Here is an 18,642-nt window from a genome sequence, read left to right as displayed (position 1 = left end):
TTAGCTCCTTTGTCTTAGCCATGACTGTCCACAAACCAACAGCAGAGAGCTTCTGTTTTTCACCTGTTGAGTTGATTAAAACAGCTGTTCCCAATGAATCAGGGTAATTAGGATGCTTTAGAACAGCTTGGACTATTTGGAATGGTATAGAACTTTGGATTTTCCCACAGACTGTGACAGTTTGCAAAGGGTATGAATAATTTTGGACATGCCACTTTTTGTTCAAATGTAAATAAAAGCGAGAATTGTTTTCCCCACAATGATGCCTCTTGTACATTGTCTTATTATCTTTTGGGAGAAGCCTGTATCATTTCCGGTAAAAAAAAAAAAAAAAAAAAAAAAAAAACTTGCTGGTTGAATAAAAATAACTTTAAGTCAGAATTTGCCAGGGGTATGAATAATTTTGGGCATACCAAATTGCTGTGCACTCTTATCATGTCATTTCATTTGGTCCAGCGGTTCAGTTTGCAACCGGAAAATGTAATGCGTAAGCTTTTTTTGCAAATGCCCCATTTCTATTAATATTATTATTTATTTATTAACTTTTTTTTCATGGAAGTAAGCCTATGGGCGAGACTTCCAGTTCATCAGGTGCTATAGGGAAATAATGAGAAGAATGACAACGTGCAGTTAGAGGTAAAACTATTTGCAATACATAATTAAGATAATACATTTAAATAATATGGAAAAACACCAAATTGCAAAATCAAGCAGCAAAACAAGCTGTTTTTTGGGAATTTATTTCTATTAGGATATATCTATAGATTGAAAACACAATGTGTTTCCTTGTTTGGTTAGAAAGCCATATAAAATGGGTTTCGAGATCAATTACTGTTTCTTAAATGCTTGTTTAAGCGTAAAGTACATCCAACACATCCAATCTTTTGAATCATAATTTTTATTTTTTGCTTTTTTTTTTCATTTAAAAATACAACCAAATTGTCTCATGCACACGCAAAATTTCAGTGTTATTTCATTTGGTCCTGCTGTTCTGTTTGCAACCAGAAACTGTAATGCGTAAGCTAGCAATAAGTTGCTCATGTACATGCAAAATTTCTTGTGAGCAGGTAGAAGTTTCTTGCGAGCGTGCAATAGTTTCTCACACGCACATGAAAATCTTCATTTTGTTGTTTTTGTCCCTTCAGGGGCTCCATATTTTTTGTCATTTCTATTATTATTATTATTATTTTACATTCTTCAATGCGGAACTAAGCCTATGGGCGAGAATTCCGGTTCATCAGTTGCTATAGGGAAAAAACGTGAAGACTAACAACATGCAGTAAACAGTAAAACAGTTTGCTCTACAAACCAGTGTGTTCATAGTTAAGATAATACATTAATTAATATTATAAGACACACCAATTTTCAATATCAAGCAGCAACACAAGCTGTTTTGTACAGCTAGAAATAGCTGAACGCGGATGAGACCAAAAGCTGGACGAAAGTTTAACTTTAGTTATTTTAGTACTTTCAACTTACGAACTTAACTATAACGAAAAAGAGGATTTGTATTTTATTTCAGTTAATGTTCACTTTATTTCATGTAATGAATTGTTTAATGTTAATTAACCATAGCAATCCTGTGCCGTCACCTACATCTGTTTCTTTTCTTTTTTTTAAATGTGCTTCTAAAAAGATTTTTGTGAATAGAAAATAATTTGAAATAAAAACTCTCAAAACGTGGCCATTCAAGGAAACCAAAATTGCGTTTGTTGTAATTTTGTACTGTAACCAATAGATGGCGATAGAACTGCAGTGGACTAGCAGATGGATTTAAAGAAGTCTTCATGTCCCTGCTGGAACGGAATTGAAATTACTTTCAAGAATGTGTAAGTAAATTAACTTAGTCTTTTTAAATAACACTCTATTATATTCTAGGCCTAACTATGGCTTTACTGCCTCTGTGTTTATTCTTTGTCTGAGAGACGGATTTAACTTTTATAAATAATAGACATAATACTTTGGGAATTTATTTCTATTAATTGATGCGAGATTTAAAACACACTGTGGTTAGAAAGCCATTTAAAAATGGCTTTGGAGATCAAATACTGTTTCTTAAATTCTTGATTAAGCATAAAGTACAGGCAACTGACATTCAATGTTGTCATTTTTCAATTATTTATTTTATATTTCTAAAACAACCAAATTGCTGTGCACTCTTATCATGTCATTTCATTTGGTCCTGCTGTTCAGTTTAGAGAGACACAGAAGGGAATAAGACAGGGAAGAGAAATAAATAAGAACGAATGATTATGATGGGAAGAGAGAAATTCAACATGAACAGCAAAAATGCACCAAATTAGAAAACTCATCACACACCATTTCAAATATACACTAAGCTCTTTGTTCGATTGTCTGAGCATGAAAGTCCTTACGACAGCTCTTTAAACTCCGGAAAAAATCCAGTAATGAAAATTCTAATGCACCATTTCCAGAAAAGCTATCAAATGTCCTTTTTGTATAGTTAATAGAGAAAAACAACCTAATAAAAATGCGAAATTTGCTTAATCCGTACCAAAAGATGGACAAAAAAAAAACAACTCAAATATATAATGAAACTATAAAAACAAGAGGTCAAATATCATCAGATCTATTGCACCCTATTCCCCTTACAGGTTGTTTTCCATTAAAAATATATTTTCTATTTTTAACATGATTTTCAAATTTTTTCCTTCTTAGACTTGTGCTTAAAACAAGATTCAGTACATATTGTCTGAAAACATGTCTTAATATCTTTTATATAAATATATTTCATTTTACTATGTACGTAAATGTGTTTTGTTAAAGATATTTAGATATTTTTACTGGAAAACAAGAAAAATACTGATTTTGTTGTTGCAGAGTGAAAGTCCCAGGTCTCCCTCGTCTCTTCCACAGTTTTTGGTCTCCATGATGAGAGACATTTGCCCTTATAAAGAGCTGCTCACTAGTTAGAAAATGGCCATTTATGCCATTTCTGTGGCTTTGGGATTGTACTTCACAACTCATCCTTGTAGGTGGCGCTCTGCAGGCCGGCCGGTGGCTGATAACCCTTCAGAGTTTTATGTGAGCCCCTCCAGTCTGTGCGCACGTTGTCGTCATCCCACAGTGTGGACGTCTCTGTGTCGCTCAACCACTCCGGGTCCCCGGCGTAATGGCAGGGCTGCACCAGAAGGGGGTGTGTGGAGTACGCCATCAGATTCCGGTTGGGAAAATGGGATTTGTAGTCCTCACTATTAAGAGAAAACAACAAAATACAACCGTTTTAGTCACTAAACTCTTCAGTAGCTTGAACTCCTATGATTATAGGCTTTAGATAATAGATAACGAATATTTGTATATAATATATAATATATATACAGTAGTCAACATTTGAAGTGGATCAAAAGTTGTCCTAAAAACAAAACAATACTGTGTATATATATATATATATATATATATATATATATATATATATATATCCTATTTTATTATAATTTTTTTATATTTATTAATATATATAAATACATAATTTACATAAATATAAACAATACAATATAAATCATGTATACATACATATATACATACATAATAAATACATAAAATAGAATCTTATGGAATTTATGCTATATAATATTAAAAAATCTCTAACCATAAGTGTAAGCAATAATATAATATATAATCTGTGTGTCTGTGTGTGTGTGTGTGTGTGTGTGTGTGTGTGTGTGTAAATTATTTTATCCTATTTTATTATAATTTTTCAATCTTTATTAATATACAGAAATCCATAATTTATCACGATTAAAAAGAAGTCCTTAACCATACTTTTAAGCAATATAAATAATGTACATAATCAAATTAAATAAAATATTATGGAAATTACACTATAGAATATATTTTTAAAATCCCTAACCATTGGTGTAAGCAATATATCTAATTATAAAACGGTTAGTTCCATTCCTCAATTCTGATTGGTCAGCAGCTGTGTCGTATTCATGATACGGCACTGCTATGACCGCTTCACTCAACGGTTTTGTGTATCATTGAACCCCCTTAGCAACCACCCTTAGCAACGTAAACACAGCTGCAGCAGTTAGGGACTACTTTTTACAGCGGAAGGCAGTTAATGATTTTACTTTATGAAAAACGTACAACTTAATATATATAAATTAATATATATTTTTGATTTTAATATTTTTATTGTGTGGTAACCGTTTTATAAAAGCAATAAGGTACTTGAGGCTTCGCGTCGTGCCTAACAACGCCCTTCAGCCGTGATTTATTCATGATACAGCACGGCCTCTCGTACCTTATTGCTTAATAATATAATACTTATACTATATGTATTTAGACTATATCCATATTTTATCCTGCTGTTAAAAAAATCCTACCCCTCGGTATGAGCAATATAATAAATATAATATTAAAGCTGCGAGCAGCGATGAACGGGCCCTCGCACCCGGGCTCACCGCCGACCGGTGGCTTCAGGAAATCAGCAAACGGTGGGCAGTATGCTTTTAATACAGTAAATGTAGGAGAAATATGTCAAAGTCACTTAAATGTGCCAAACTTGCCGCTGCCAGCTGGTGGCGCTATGCCTATAACTGATTATTGCCATGTAGATGTGTTCAGGCCAGCACTATTATCAAACATATGAAGTTTGGTGCAGATTGACCTTGGTATGTTTGAGTTAGTGAAATATATGAGATATCCTGCTGCCAACAGGTGGCGCTATGATAATATCTGAATATTGGTCTTTAGGTGTCTTCAGGCCAGGACTCTTACCAAACCTGTGAATTTTGTGGCAGATCAGACATTTTCAGGCTAAGTTATAACAACTTCTATGTCTATGCAGAAACATCAAACTTTGTCAGGCCACCACGGACATGCCCTTTAATGAAAACTCAAGATCTTCACAATTTAACATCTCTAAGGCTTCAAGATCAGACTGACCAAATATAATGTTGATTTAACTAAATGCAATCAATGCAAGGACTTCAGATAAATGCCAACTGTGAACCAGTATGCTACAAATGATGATAAGAACATGATTCATGATGATAGCAAAATGTTATTATTGCTTCCTTTACATCCACCACTTCTGCTTAAATGTCATCGTTACCTATCTGTACAATTTTTGTGTGGATATTGCTTTGCTGGTGACTCCTGTTATAAGACATCACTCTTAAGTGCTACATAACTAAGAATCAATAAGGAAGACGGTGCCCAGTTGGCACATGCATTCACAGTAATCCTCTGCTAGTTTGGATTTTAAGTTTACAGAATTGAAAGGGTTACACTTTAAAATCAACACACAGACACATACACACAAAATATAAAATGTTGCCATCCAGTTTCATTTGTTAAAATTAACTATATTAGTTAACATGACCAATAAATAAATAGCATTTATTAATGTTAATTAATATTAAGCTAAAAAAAGTATTCATATAAAGTTTATGTACTGTGAATTAACATGAACATGAACACAGTTCATGTGGGTGTACAGCAATACACAATAAAGTGCTCTATAAACTCTTCATTCTTTCAAAATATCTTTAAAAATCAAGTTGAGTATTTTAACGGGGTGATATATATATTTATAACTGATCTTAAAATTATGGTTTTCAGATGTTTTGAAGAAATTAACAGTAACGTTTGTTTTGTTGTCAAAGTTTGTCATAATTTTTCATTATTTTATATTCAATAAATAACACTATGTAAATATTGTCTATCAATGAAGATAAATTGATCATGCTAAAAAGTTGTATTTTTTTTAATCTTTTGCTATGTGACTGAATAGGACAAGTTCATGGTACAGTTAAGTAAAAAATAAATAAAAAACAACAACTGCAAAATACGAACAATGAAAGACTAAGTGACCCTTTATATTTTCTCAAAATATCAGACTCTCAAAGATCAGACATATTTATGTAATTAAAATACATATGTGCATTTTTTGTTCAAAGATGGTCTGTAGGATGGATCTCTACTCTGTCACCCTCTCTGCCTCTCACCCCTCCCCCCTGCAATAATGAGCTTCTCTGTGCCTGACTGAACGCACACACATACTGTAGAGACATTCACCAGAGTGACAGCAGGTTTCTGAGTTATTTTTTTAATTTTCTTTAATTCATTGAAGCTTGTGTAAAATTAATATTTCCAGCACTTGCTCAGAATGATTAGATCTCTGTGTGAAAAAAGTTTTAAAGAGTTTGGATGCTGCACTTTAAAGATATAAAAAATTAGGGTTATGTTTTTTACTATATCTTTAAAAAATCACCACGTCAACACCGTTCGAGATATCCAAAATCCGCTCGCAATTTAACATCTTCAGAATCTTCTCTTCATGTTAAAAAAGTTTGGTGTGAACAGCTGGTTGTTCTTAGGAGTAGTGTGAATTTGTTTACTACCTGATTTTTCAAAAAATCCACCTTCAAATCAAAATAGCCGGCTTTCTGTTGGTCTTAGCTAATGAGTTTGATTTAGAAAGTTGTCCAGATTGATGAGAACAATATATGTACAGAGTTTGGTGACTGTAGGAAAAACTAACCCCCCAACTTTTGTCAAAAGATGGCGCTATAGAGTGCCTGCTCCACGCCCATTTATGACCTTTTGCCAGTGTCTAATTATCATTAATATTGATGTGTGTGTTGAGTTTCATGAAATTCTAAGCATGTTATCTGCCTCGAAAAGACAGGAATGTAATTTTAAAGTTTGTCACGTTGCCATGGCAACAGCATTTGATTTATCATCGACCCCTTTACATATTCTTATCGGCCGTGTTTTGACATGATTTTGATGAAGTTTAAAGAAAATCGAGTAAAATTAAGTGGCTGATTTCAAAGCATTTTGAAAATGACACGTTTCCTGCTGCCAGTTGGTGGCGCTATAACTTTAACTCATAATAGTCACATTTATGGAATCGGCATCATACAAGGAACAAACTGGTGAAGTTTCATCAGAATCAGGCAATGTGTGCAACAGTTATTAGACACTTCCTGTTTCTCATTTCTCGCCATAACTTTGTCGCCTTGCCACGGCCAAACCGTTCGAGATATCAAAAATCTCCTCGCAATTTAGCATCCCCAATGTCTTGTGATCATGCTGACCGAGTTTGGTGACAATCCCATGGAATTCCTGGGAGGAGTACGTTAAATTCCAGAGCATGCGCTTTTTAAACAGCCCTAAATATCTCACTTCCTGTTGCGTGGAGCCCATGACATAGAGTACAAAAGTTGTTCAGCTCGATGAGATCTATATGTGTACCGAGTTTCATATGAGTACGTGCAAGTATGTGTGCGCAGTACATCAAGTTTTCAAACTGTGTTCCAGGGGGCGCTGTAGATGCCCTGAACCACGCCCGGGTCCCAGCCTCTGTGGCGTCCGGACGACGGCAGATTCCAACGTGTGTGCAAATTTTCAAGAGTTTTTGAGTATGTTAAGGCCCCCAAAAGTGCCCCAACGGTTGAAAAAAAAAAAAAAAAAAAAAAAAAAAAACAAATTAAAGCTGCAAGCAGCGTTGACCGGGCCCTCGCCGTCTGGCAGTCGCCATCCCAATAGCATCAGGAAAACGGTGCCCAGTTGGCACATGCATTCACAATAACCCTTTGGACTAACCCTAACTGTCTCTCCTCCTGTCTGACTCTTTCTCTTACCACCCATCCCACCTCCTTACACTCAGCCACTTACCACACAAACACACACATAGAGTGCAGAGCAGAGTGAGATCAGATTTGTTTTTTAATTTTCTTTCATTCGTGGAGTTTTATATAATTATTAAATGAACTGTGTTTAATCAGAATGAATAGTTATTTGTATGAAAAAAGTTTCAAAGAGTTAGGATGCTGCACTTTAAATATATAATAAATCATTGAAAATTGAAAATGGGAAATGAAATTCTAGGCACGCTATCTGCCTCAAAAACACAGGAAACAAATATTTGAATGTATTTTTTATTTTTATTTATTTGCCATGGCAACAGCATTTGATGCATCAGGGGCGCCTTTACAGACTCGGCCGTGTTTTTACATTATTCTGATGAAGTTTGAATAAAATCGAGTACAAATATATTGTCCGTTGTTCGTTCGTGTTTGTTAGTTCATTAAACAATGTTAACAAAAGAGACCCTATTTTAAATAGTTACCATGTTTTATGATCTACATCCATTTTTTTATATTATTTTAATGATCTATAAGCATCTGTGAAATAATTATAAACAAATATATTAAAAATAAATACATATTTACTTAGTTGATGTATTTGTTTCTCATTCTAATTAAGTGAACTGAGCAGTATAGTGTCATACTTATAATATTTTTTATTCTATCAGTGAGATTGTATATATGTATATAAATCATATAATTTTTCCTTAAAAGATTAAAAAAAGATTTTAATGCTCTTTAAGCACCTATACAAAATAATTATGTAAAAGTACACTGACAGTACAGTCTATATCAACTGATTCTATGGATTATTTTCATTCTTATACACTGAGAATGAGCTAAATAGCATTAGAGGTCAAACGATTCCTTATCTTATGAGGACCTCTAGTGTTCATCCCTGGTATTAGAGCTTTAATCTGACAAATTTATGTGACACTTTTAATGTTTTTGGGGCCTCTGAGCATGATAACATTTTGAAACTACACGTATTTCCTAAGAATTTCTTGTTCTTTATATGTAAAAAGTTTTGATGAGTTAGAATAATGCAATTTAAAGATATATGAAAATAACTCTTCATCTTTTTTATTGTTACTTTCATAAATCACCACATCAACACCGTTCAAGATGTCCCAAAGCCGTTCACAATTTAACATCTTCAGTATCTTGGCATCATGTTGACAAAGTTTGGTGTGAACTGTCTGATTCTGCTATGAGTGATATGAATTTATTCACAGCTATATTTAAAAACACAGGAAACAAATGTTAAAGTTTGACATGTTGCCATGGCAACAGCATTTGATGTATCAAGGACCCCTTCACAGATTCTCATCGGCCGTGTTTTGATATTATTCTGATGAAGTTTGAAGCAAATTGAGTAAAATTAAGAGGTTGATTTAAAAGCGTTTTGCAAGCAACACACTTCCTGCTGCCAGTTGGTGGCGCTATAACTTTGACTCATAATAGTCACATCTCTGTGATCGGTATCATACGACGAACAAACTGCTTAAGTTTGGTCAAAATCAGATAAAGTGTGTCAAAATTATTAGACATTTCCTGTTTCTCATTTCTCGCCATAATTTGTCGCCCTGCCACGGCCAAACCGTTCGAGATAGCAAAAATCCCCTGGCAATTTTGCATTCCCAATATCTTGAGATCATGTTGACCGAGTTTGGTGGCCATCGGTGGAAAGGTCTAGGAGGAGTATTTCAAATTCCACAGCTTGATTTTTCCAAAAATCCATATTTAAATAAAAATAGCTGACTTCCTGTTGGTCGTAGCTAATGGGTGTAAATTAGAAAGTTGTCCGGCTTGATGAGTCCAATATATGTACCGAGTTTGGTGACTGTAGGACAAAGTAACCCCCCAACTTTTGTCAAAAGGTGGCGCTATGGAGCGCCTGCTCCACGCCCATTTATGGGCTTTTATCAGTGTTTAACTGTCATTAATACAGATGTGTGTGTTGAGTTTCATGAAATTCTAAGCATTTTAAGTGGCTCAAAAACACAAAAAACTAAAGTTAAAGTTTGACACGTTGCCATGGCAACATGATAAAAGTTATGGATAACGCCCTTCACAGATTCTTATCGGTCGTGTTTTGACATTATTGTGATGAAGTTTGAAGCAAATTGAGTAAAATTAAGAGGCTGAGTTTAAAGCGTTTCAAAAACGTCACGCTTTCTGCTGCCAGTTGGTGGCGCTATAACTTTGACTCATAATAGTCACATCTCTGTGATCGGCATCAGACGGTGAACAAACTGCTGAAGTTTGGTCAAAATCAGACAAAGTATGTCAAAGTTATTAGGCACTTCCTGTTTCTCATTTCTCGCCATAAATTTGTCGCCCCGTCACGGTCAAACCGTTCGAGATATCAAAAATTCCCTGGCAATTTTGCGTCCCCAATGTCTTGAGATCATGCTGACTGAGTTTGGTGGCCATCGGTGGAAAGGCCTAGTAGGAGTATTTCAAATTCCATTGCATGCACTTTTTAGACATCCCTGAATAGCCGACTTCCTGTTTGGCGAAGCATGGACTATGAGTGTGAAATTTGTTCGGCCCGATGAGGTCTATATGTGTATGAATTTTGATGACTGTAGGTCAAACGTTGTGCGCTCCAGAGCCCTTCAAAAGTCGCAATTTTTAACGCTGTGCCATGCCCCCCCCAGGTGACCCCCCCATGTCAAAGTCTGTCCGGCCCTGATGGCCGCAGGTTCCAATGTGTGTGCAAAGTTTCAAGAGTTTTCGTGTATGTTAAGGCCCCCGAAATCCCCCAAAACATTGAAAAAAAAATAATAATAATAATAATAATAATAATAATAATAATAATTAAAGCTGCGAGCAGCGATGAACGGGCCCTCGCACCTGGGCTCACCGCCGACCGGTGGCTTCAGGAAATCAGCAAACGGTGGGCAGTATGCTTTTAAAACAGTAAATATAGAAAAAATATGTCATAAGTCATTTAAATGTGCCAAACTTGCCGCTGCCAGATGGTGGCGCTATGCCTATAACTGATTATTGGCATGTAGATGTGTTCAGGCCAGCACTATTATCAAACATATGAAGTTTGGTGCAGATTGACCTTGGTATGTTTGAGTTAGTGAAAGATATGATATATCCTGCTGCCAACAAGTGGCGCTATGATAATATCTGAATATTGGCCTTTAGGTGTCTTCAGGCCAGGACTCTTACCAAACCTGTGAATTTTGTGGCAGATCAGACATTTTATGGCTAAGTTATAACAACTCAATGAAAACTCAAGATCTTCACAATTTAACATCTCTAAGGCCTCAAGATCAGACTGACCAAATATAATGTTGATTTAATTAAATGCAATCAATGCAAGGACTTCAGATAATGCCAACTGTGAACCAATATGCAAAATTTTCCCTATACTCTGATGATGATGATTAGAACATGATTCATGATGATAATAAAATGTTATTATTGCTTGCTTTACGTCCACCACTTCTGCTTAAATGTCATTGTTACCTATCTGTACAAGTTTTGTGTGGATATTGCTTTGCTGGTAACTCCTCCTGTTACAAGACAGCACTCTTAAGCGCTACATAACTAAGAATCAATATTCACAGTAACCCTCTGCTAGTTTGGATTTAAAGTTTACAGAATTGAAAGGGTTAGACTTTAAAACCAACACACAGACACATACACACAAAATATAAAATGTTGCCATCCAGTTTCATTTGTTAAAATTAACTATATTAGTTAACACGACCAATAAATAAATAGCATTTATTAATGTTAATTAATATTAAGCTAAAAAAGTATTCATATATAGTTTATGTACTGTGAATTAACATGAACATGAACACAGTTCATGTGGGTGTACAGCAATACACAATAAAGTGCTCTATAAACGCTTCATTCTTTCAAAATATCTTTAAAAATCAAGTTGAGTATTTTAACGGGGTGATACATATATATATATAACTGATCTTAAAATTATGGTTTTCAGATGTTTTGAAGAGATAACAGTAACGTTTGTTTTGTTGTCAAAGTTTGTCTTAATTTTTTATTATTATTATTTTATATTCAATAAATAACACTATGTAAATATTGTCTATCAATGAAGATAAATTGATCATGCTAAAAAGTTGTATTTTTTTAAATCTTTTGCTATGTGACTGAATAGGACAAGTTCATGGTACAGTTAAGTAAAAAATAAATAAAAAACAACAACTGCAAAATACGAACAATGAAAGACTTAGTGACCCTTTATATTTTCTCAAAATATCAGACTCTCAAAGATCAGACATATTTATGTAATTACACTACATACAGTACATGCATTTTTTGTTCAAAGATGGTTTGTAGGATGGCTCTCTACTCTGTCACCCTCTCTGCCTCTTACCCCTCCCCCCTGCAATAATGAGCTTCTCTGTGCCTGACTGAACGCACACACATACTTTAGAGACATTCACCAGAGTGACAGCAGGTTTCTGAGTTATTTTTTTAATTTTCTTTAATTCATTGAAGCTTGTATAAAATTTATATTTCCAGCACTTGCTCAGAATGATTAGATCTCTGTGTGAAAAAAGTTTTAAAGAGTTTGGATGCTGCACTTTAAAGATATAAAAAATTAGGGTTATGTTTTTTACTACATCTTTAAAAAATCACCACGTCAACACCGTTCGAGATATCCAAAATCCGCTCGCAATTTAACATCTTCAGAATCTTCTCTTCATGTTAAAAAAGTTTGGTGTGAACAGCTGGTTGTTCTTAGGAGTAGTGTGAATTTGTTTACTACCTGATTTTTCAAAAAATCCACCTTCAAATCAAAATAGCCGGCTTTCTGTTGGTCTTAGCTAATGAGTTTGATTTAGAAAGTTGTCCAGATTGATGAGATTAATATATGTACAGAGCTTGGTGACTGTAGGAAAAACTAACCCCCCAACTTTTGTCAAAAGATGGCGCTATAGAGTGCCTGCTCCACGCCCATTTATGACCTTTTGCCAGTGTCTAACTATCATTAATATTGATGTGTGTGTTGAGTTTCATGAAATTCTAAGCATGTTATCTGCCTCGAAAAGACAGGAATGTAATTTTAAAGTTTGACACGTTGCCATGGCAACAGCATTTGATTTATCATCGACCCCTTTACATATTCTTATTGGCCGTGTTTTGACATGATTTTGATGAAGTTTAAAGAAAATCGATTAAAATTAAGAGGCTGATTTCAAAGCATTTTGAAAATGACACGTTTCCTGCTGCCAGTTGGTGGCGCTATAACTTTGACTCATAATAGTCACATTTATGGAATCGGCATCATACAAGGAACAAACTGGTGAAGTTTGATCAGAATCAGGCAATGTGTGCAACAGTTATTAGACACTTCCTGTTTCTCATTTCTCGCCATAACTTTGTCGCCTTGCCACGGCCAAACCGTTCGAGATATCAAAAATCTCCTCGCAATTTAGCATCCCCAATGTCTTGAGATCATGCTGACCGAGTTTGGTGACAATCCCATGGAATTCCTGGGAGGAGTACGTTAAATTCCAGAGCATGCGCTTTTTAAACAGCCCTAAATATCTCACTTCCTGTTGCGTGGAGCCCATGACATAGAGTACAAAAGTTGTTCAGCTCGATGAGTTCTATATGTGTACCGAGTTTCATATCAATACGCGCAAGTATGTGTGCGCAGTACATCAAGTTTTCAAACTGTGTTCCAGGGGGCGCTGTAGAGGCCCTGAACCACGCCCGGGTCCCAGCCTCTGTGGCGTCCGGACGACGGCAGATTCCGACGTGTGTGCAAATTTTCAAGAGTTTTTGAGTATGTTAAGGCCCCCAAAAGTGCCCCAACGGTTGAAAAAAAATAAAAATAAAAAAACAAAAAACAATTAAAGCTGCGAGCAGCGATGAACGGGCCCTCGCACCCGGGCTCACCGCCGACCGGTGGCTTCAGGAAAACAGCAATCGGTGGGCAGTATGCTTTTAATACAGTAAATATAGAAAAAATATGTCATAAGTCATTTAAATGTGCCAAAATTGCTGCTGCCAGCTGGTGGCGCTATGCCTATAACTGATTATTGACATGTAGATGTGTTCAGGCCAGCACTATTATCAAACATATGAAGTTTGGTGCAGATTGACCTTGGTGTGTTTGAGTTAGTGAAATATATGAGATATCCTGCTGCCAACAGGTGGCGCTATGATAATATCTGAATATTGGTCTTTAGGTGTCTTCAGGCCAGGACTCTTACCAAACCTGTGAATTTTGTGGCAGATCAGACATTTTCAGGCTAAGTTATAACCACTTCTATGTCTATGCAGAAACATCAAACTTTGTCAGGCCACCACGGACATGCCCTTTAATGAAAACTCAAGATCTTCACAATTTAACATCTCTAAGGCCTCAAGATCAGACTGACCAAATATAATGTTGATTTAATTAAATGCAATCAATGCAAGGACTTCAGATAGATGCCAACTGTGAACCAGTATGCTACAAATAAGAACATGTAATTCATGATGATAGCAAAATGTTATTATTGCTTCCTTTATATCCACCACTTCTGCTTAAATGTCATTGTTACCTATCTGTACAATTTTTGTATAATATATTTTTGTATAAAATCAATTGTTGTCATAACTAAGAATCAATAAGGAAGACGGTGCCCAGTTGGCACATGCATTCACAGTAACCATCTGCTAGTTTGGATTTTAAGTTTACAGAATTGAAAGGGTTACACTTTAAAATCAACACACAGACACATACACACAAAATATAAAATGTTGCCATCCAGTTTCATTTGTTAAAATTAACTATATCAGTTAACATGACCAATAAATAAATAGCATTTATTAATGTTAATTAATATTAAGCTAAAAAAAGTATTCATATAAAGTTTATGTACTGTGAATTAACATGAACATGAACACAGTTCATGTGGGTGTACAGCAATACACAATAAAGTGCTCTATAAACGCTTCATTCTTTCAAAATATCTTTAAAAATCAAGTTGAGTATTTTAACGGGGTGATACATATATATAACTGATCTTAAAATTATGGTTTTCAGATGTTTTGAAGAGATAACAGTAACGTTTGTTTTGTTGTCAAAGTTTGTCTTAATTTTTTATTATTATTATTTTATATTCAATAAATAACACTATGTAAATATTGTCTATCAATGAAGATAAATTGATCATGCTAAAAAGTTGTATTTTTCTTAATCTTTTGCTATGTGACTGAATAGGACAAGTTCATGGTACAGTTAAGTAAAAAATAAATAAAAAACAACAACTGCAAAAAATGAACAATGAAAGACTTAGTGACCCTTTATATTTTCTCAAAATATCAGACTCTCAAAGATCAGACATATTTATGTAATTACACTACATACAGTATGTGCATTTTGTTCAAAGATGGTCTGTAGGATGGCTCTCTACTCTGTCACCCTCTCTGCCTCTCACCCCTCCCCCCTGCAATAATGAGCTTCTCTGTGCCTGACTGAACGCACACACATACTGTAGAGACATTCACCAGAGTGACAGCAGGTTTCTGAGTTATTTTTTAAATTTTCTTTAATTCATAGAAGCTTGTATACATTTTTTATTTCCAGCACTTGCTCAGAATGATTAGATCTCTGTGTGAAAAAAGTTTTAAAGAGTTTGGATGCTGCACTTTAAAGATATAAAAATATTTTTTACTATATCTTTAAAAAATCACCACGTCCACACCGTTCAAGATATCCAAAATCCGGTCGCAATTTAACATCTTCAGAATATTCTCTTCATGTTAAAAAAGTTTGGTGTGAACAGCTGGTTGTTCTTAGAAGTAGTGTGCATTTGTTTACAGCCTGATTTTTCCAAAAATCCACATTCAAATCAAAATAGCCGGCTTCCTGTTGGTCTCAGCTAATGAGTTTGATTTAGAAAGTTGTCCAAATTGATGAGATTTATATATATACAGAGTTTAGTGACTGTAGGAAAAACTAACCCCCCAACTTTTGTCAAAAGATGGCGCTATAGAGTGCCTGCTCCACGCCCATTTATGACCTTTTGCCAGTGTCTAACTATCATAAATATTGATGTGTGTGTTGAGTTTCATGAAATTCTAAGCATGTTAACTGCCTCGAAAAGACAGGAATCTAATTTTAAAGTTTGACATGTTGCCATGGCAACAGCATTCGATTTATCATCGACCCCTTTACATATTCTTATCGGCCGTGTTTTGACATGATTTTGATGAAGTTTAAAGAAAATCGAGTAAAATTAAGAGGCTGATATCAAAGCATTTTGAAAATGACACACTTCCTGCTGCCAGTTGGTGGCGCTATAACTTTGACTCATAATAGTCACATTTATGGAATCGGCATCATACAACGAACAAACTGGTGAAGTTTCATCAGAATCAGGCAATGTGGTCAACAGTTATTAGACACTTCCTGTTTCTCATTTCTCGCCATAACTTTGTCGCCTTGCCACGGCCAAACCGTTCGAGATATCAAAAATCTCCTCGCAATTTAGCGTCCCCAATGTCTTGAGATCATGCTGACCGAGTTTGGTGACAATCCCATGGAATTCCTGGGAGGAGTACGTTAAATTCCAGAGCATGCGCTTTTTAAACAGCCCTAAATATCTCACTTCCTGTTGCGTGGAGCCCATGACATAGAGTACAAAAGTTGTTTGGCTCAGTGAGATCTATATGTGTACCGAGTTTCATATCAATACATGCAAGTATGTGTGCGCAGTACATCAAGTTTTCAAACTGTGTTCCAGGGGGCGCTGTAGAGGCCCTGAACCACGCCCGGGTCCCAGCCTCTTTGGCGTCCTGATGGCCGCAGATTCCGACGTGTGTGCAAATTTTCAAGAGTTTTTGAGTATGTTAAGGCCCCCAAAAGTGCCCGGAAGGTTGAAAAAAAGAAAAAAAAAAAAAAAAAAAAAAATTAAAGCTGCAAGCAGCGATGACCGGGCCCTCGCCATATGCGCAGTCACCATCCCGATAGCATCAGGAAAACGGTGCCCATTTGGCACATGCATTCACAGTAACCCTCTGCCACTTTGGATTTAAAGTTTACAGAATTGAAAGGGTTAATTAAAATTAACACACAGACACATACACACAATATTTAAAATTTTGACATCCAGTTTAATTTGTTAACATTAACTATATTAGTTAACATGAACAATAATTAAATAGCATTTATTAATGTTAATTAATATTAAGCTAAAAAAAAGTATTCATATATTATTAAAAGGTACATTAGTACATTTATTTATATTTGTTAAAAATATTTGTGGGTTCATGTATTAATAATACATTATGAGGGTATTCTTAAGGCATTATAATGAATGCATAACAAATTATAAAAAACCTTATATGTTGTATCATCTCATGAGCATTCATAAGAACAGTTTTAATGTATTAGAATTTTTTTTTATTATAGCTTTTATGAGTATGATTACCTCCTCATAGTTATAATGTATAAGTCTCATATTTTGCCATCTTACTGATGTCACTTTACTTAAAGCATACAAAGATCACTTATAAGTAATAATAATAATAATTCTCAAATAGCCATAAGATCAGGTATCAGATCAGATGAATGTATAACATGATCAGTTTAATTATTTTGATGGTACCCGTTAGACAGCTTTTTATAAGTAACTCTGCAACTGCATGTCAGCTAGCAGTAATTATTATTTGTTGTGGTAAATATATGCTAACACTGTATTTAGACAGTTCCCCAAAAGACAAACTGATTATAAGTAACTTTGCAAGAACATGAACCTTCTACTTAGCCTAACATTAAACTAAGTCTACACTGTAAGGAGTGTTAGTTGGTGAGAGTTAGTTGTTAATAGTCAATAGAATAGAATATAATGTAAAAAATAAATCTAATGTGATATAGTCCATTACAAATGAAGTAGGTTTAAAATGGTGTCTACTGTGTGTTATAAATAATCATAATCTTAAAAGTTATAACCTCTAATATTTAAGTATTATAATGTATGATAATTGTTGTTATGAATATTCATTGGATGATATAATATACGTTTTTTTATAATGCATTATGCGTTCATTATAATGCCTTAGAAATACCCTTATAATAGGGGCTTCATAGAAAGTGTTACCAAATCAGTGAGAGACAAACAAAACATTTCATAATTTTTCATTAAAAAAATAACTAATTTTTTTATGCTTTTTAGTGTTTATTTTAAAAATAGGTAAAATTATTGTGACAGTACAGTACATAACAACTCCAAATAAATCTATGCATTCGTTTCTTTGTTGCACATTGAGAATGAACAGAATAGGATTAGAGGTAAAAATATTCCTTATCATACGAGGACCTCTGGTGTTCATCCCTTGTATTACAGTCTTCATTTCTCCCTCTCTCACTTCTGGATACTTTTAATGTTTTTGGGGCCTCTGAGCATGATACAATTTTGATACCAAGCGTATTTTCTAAGAATGATTTGTTCTTCATATATACAAAGTTTTGAAGAGTTGGTATTAGGCACTTTAAAGATATAGAAAAATTTATGCAACTTTTTTTACTGTGACTTTTAAAAAATCACCACATCAACACCGTTCAAGATATCCAAAATCCGCTCACAATTTAGCATTTTGAGTATATTCTTATCATGTTGACAAAGTTTGGTGTGAACTTCTTGTTTCTGCTTTGTTTAGTATGATTTTATTTACAGCCTGATTTTTCCAAAAATCCACATTCAAATAAAAATAGCCAACTTCTTGTTTATTATAGCTAATAAGTGTTAATTAGAAAGTTGTCCGGCTTGATGAGACCAATATATGTACCGAGTTTGGTGACTGTAGGCAAAACTAAACCCCCAACTTTTGTCAAAAGGTGGCGCTATAGAGTGCCTCCTCCACGCCCATTTATGGGCTTTTATCAGTGTCTAAATATCATTAATACAGATGTGTGTGTTGAGTTTCATGAAATTCCAAGTATTTTAAGTGGCTCGAAAACGCAAAAAACTAAAGTTAAAGTTTGACACGTTGCCATGGCAACATGATAAAAGTTATCGATATTGCCCTT

At 34.7% G+C, this 18,642-nt stretch overlaps 1 protein-coding gene across 1 annotated transcript in view; it reads right to left on the bottom strand.

Annotated features, from left to right (window-relative positions):
• Window positions 1–2,099: 2,099 nt before the first annotated feature.
• cercam (cerebral endothelial cell adhesion molecule) overlaps window positions 2,100–18,642 on the bottom strand; it is a 69,597-nt gene continuing 53,054 nt past the window's right edge. The window contains exon 12 of the mRNA XM_073829362.1: window positions 2,100–3,212. Within this exon, the coding sequence (XP_073685463.1) occupies window positions 2,978–3,212 (235 nt within the window). The 3' untranslated portion in view covers window positions 2,100–2,977. The remainder of the gene's footprint in view (window positions 3,213–18,642) is intronic.

Source organism: Garra rufa, chromosome 23 (genome assembly GCF_049309525.1).
Source record: "Garra rufa chromosome 23, GarRuf1.0, whole genome shotgun sequence".
Classification (NCBI taxonomy): Eukaryota; Metazoa; Chordata; class Actinopteri; order Cypriniformes; family Cyprinidae; genus Garra; species Garra rufa.
The sequence above is the reverse complement of the archived record's forward strand: the minus strand, read 5'-3'. Positions and strand labels throughout refer to the sequence as shown.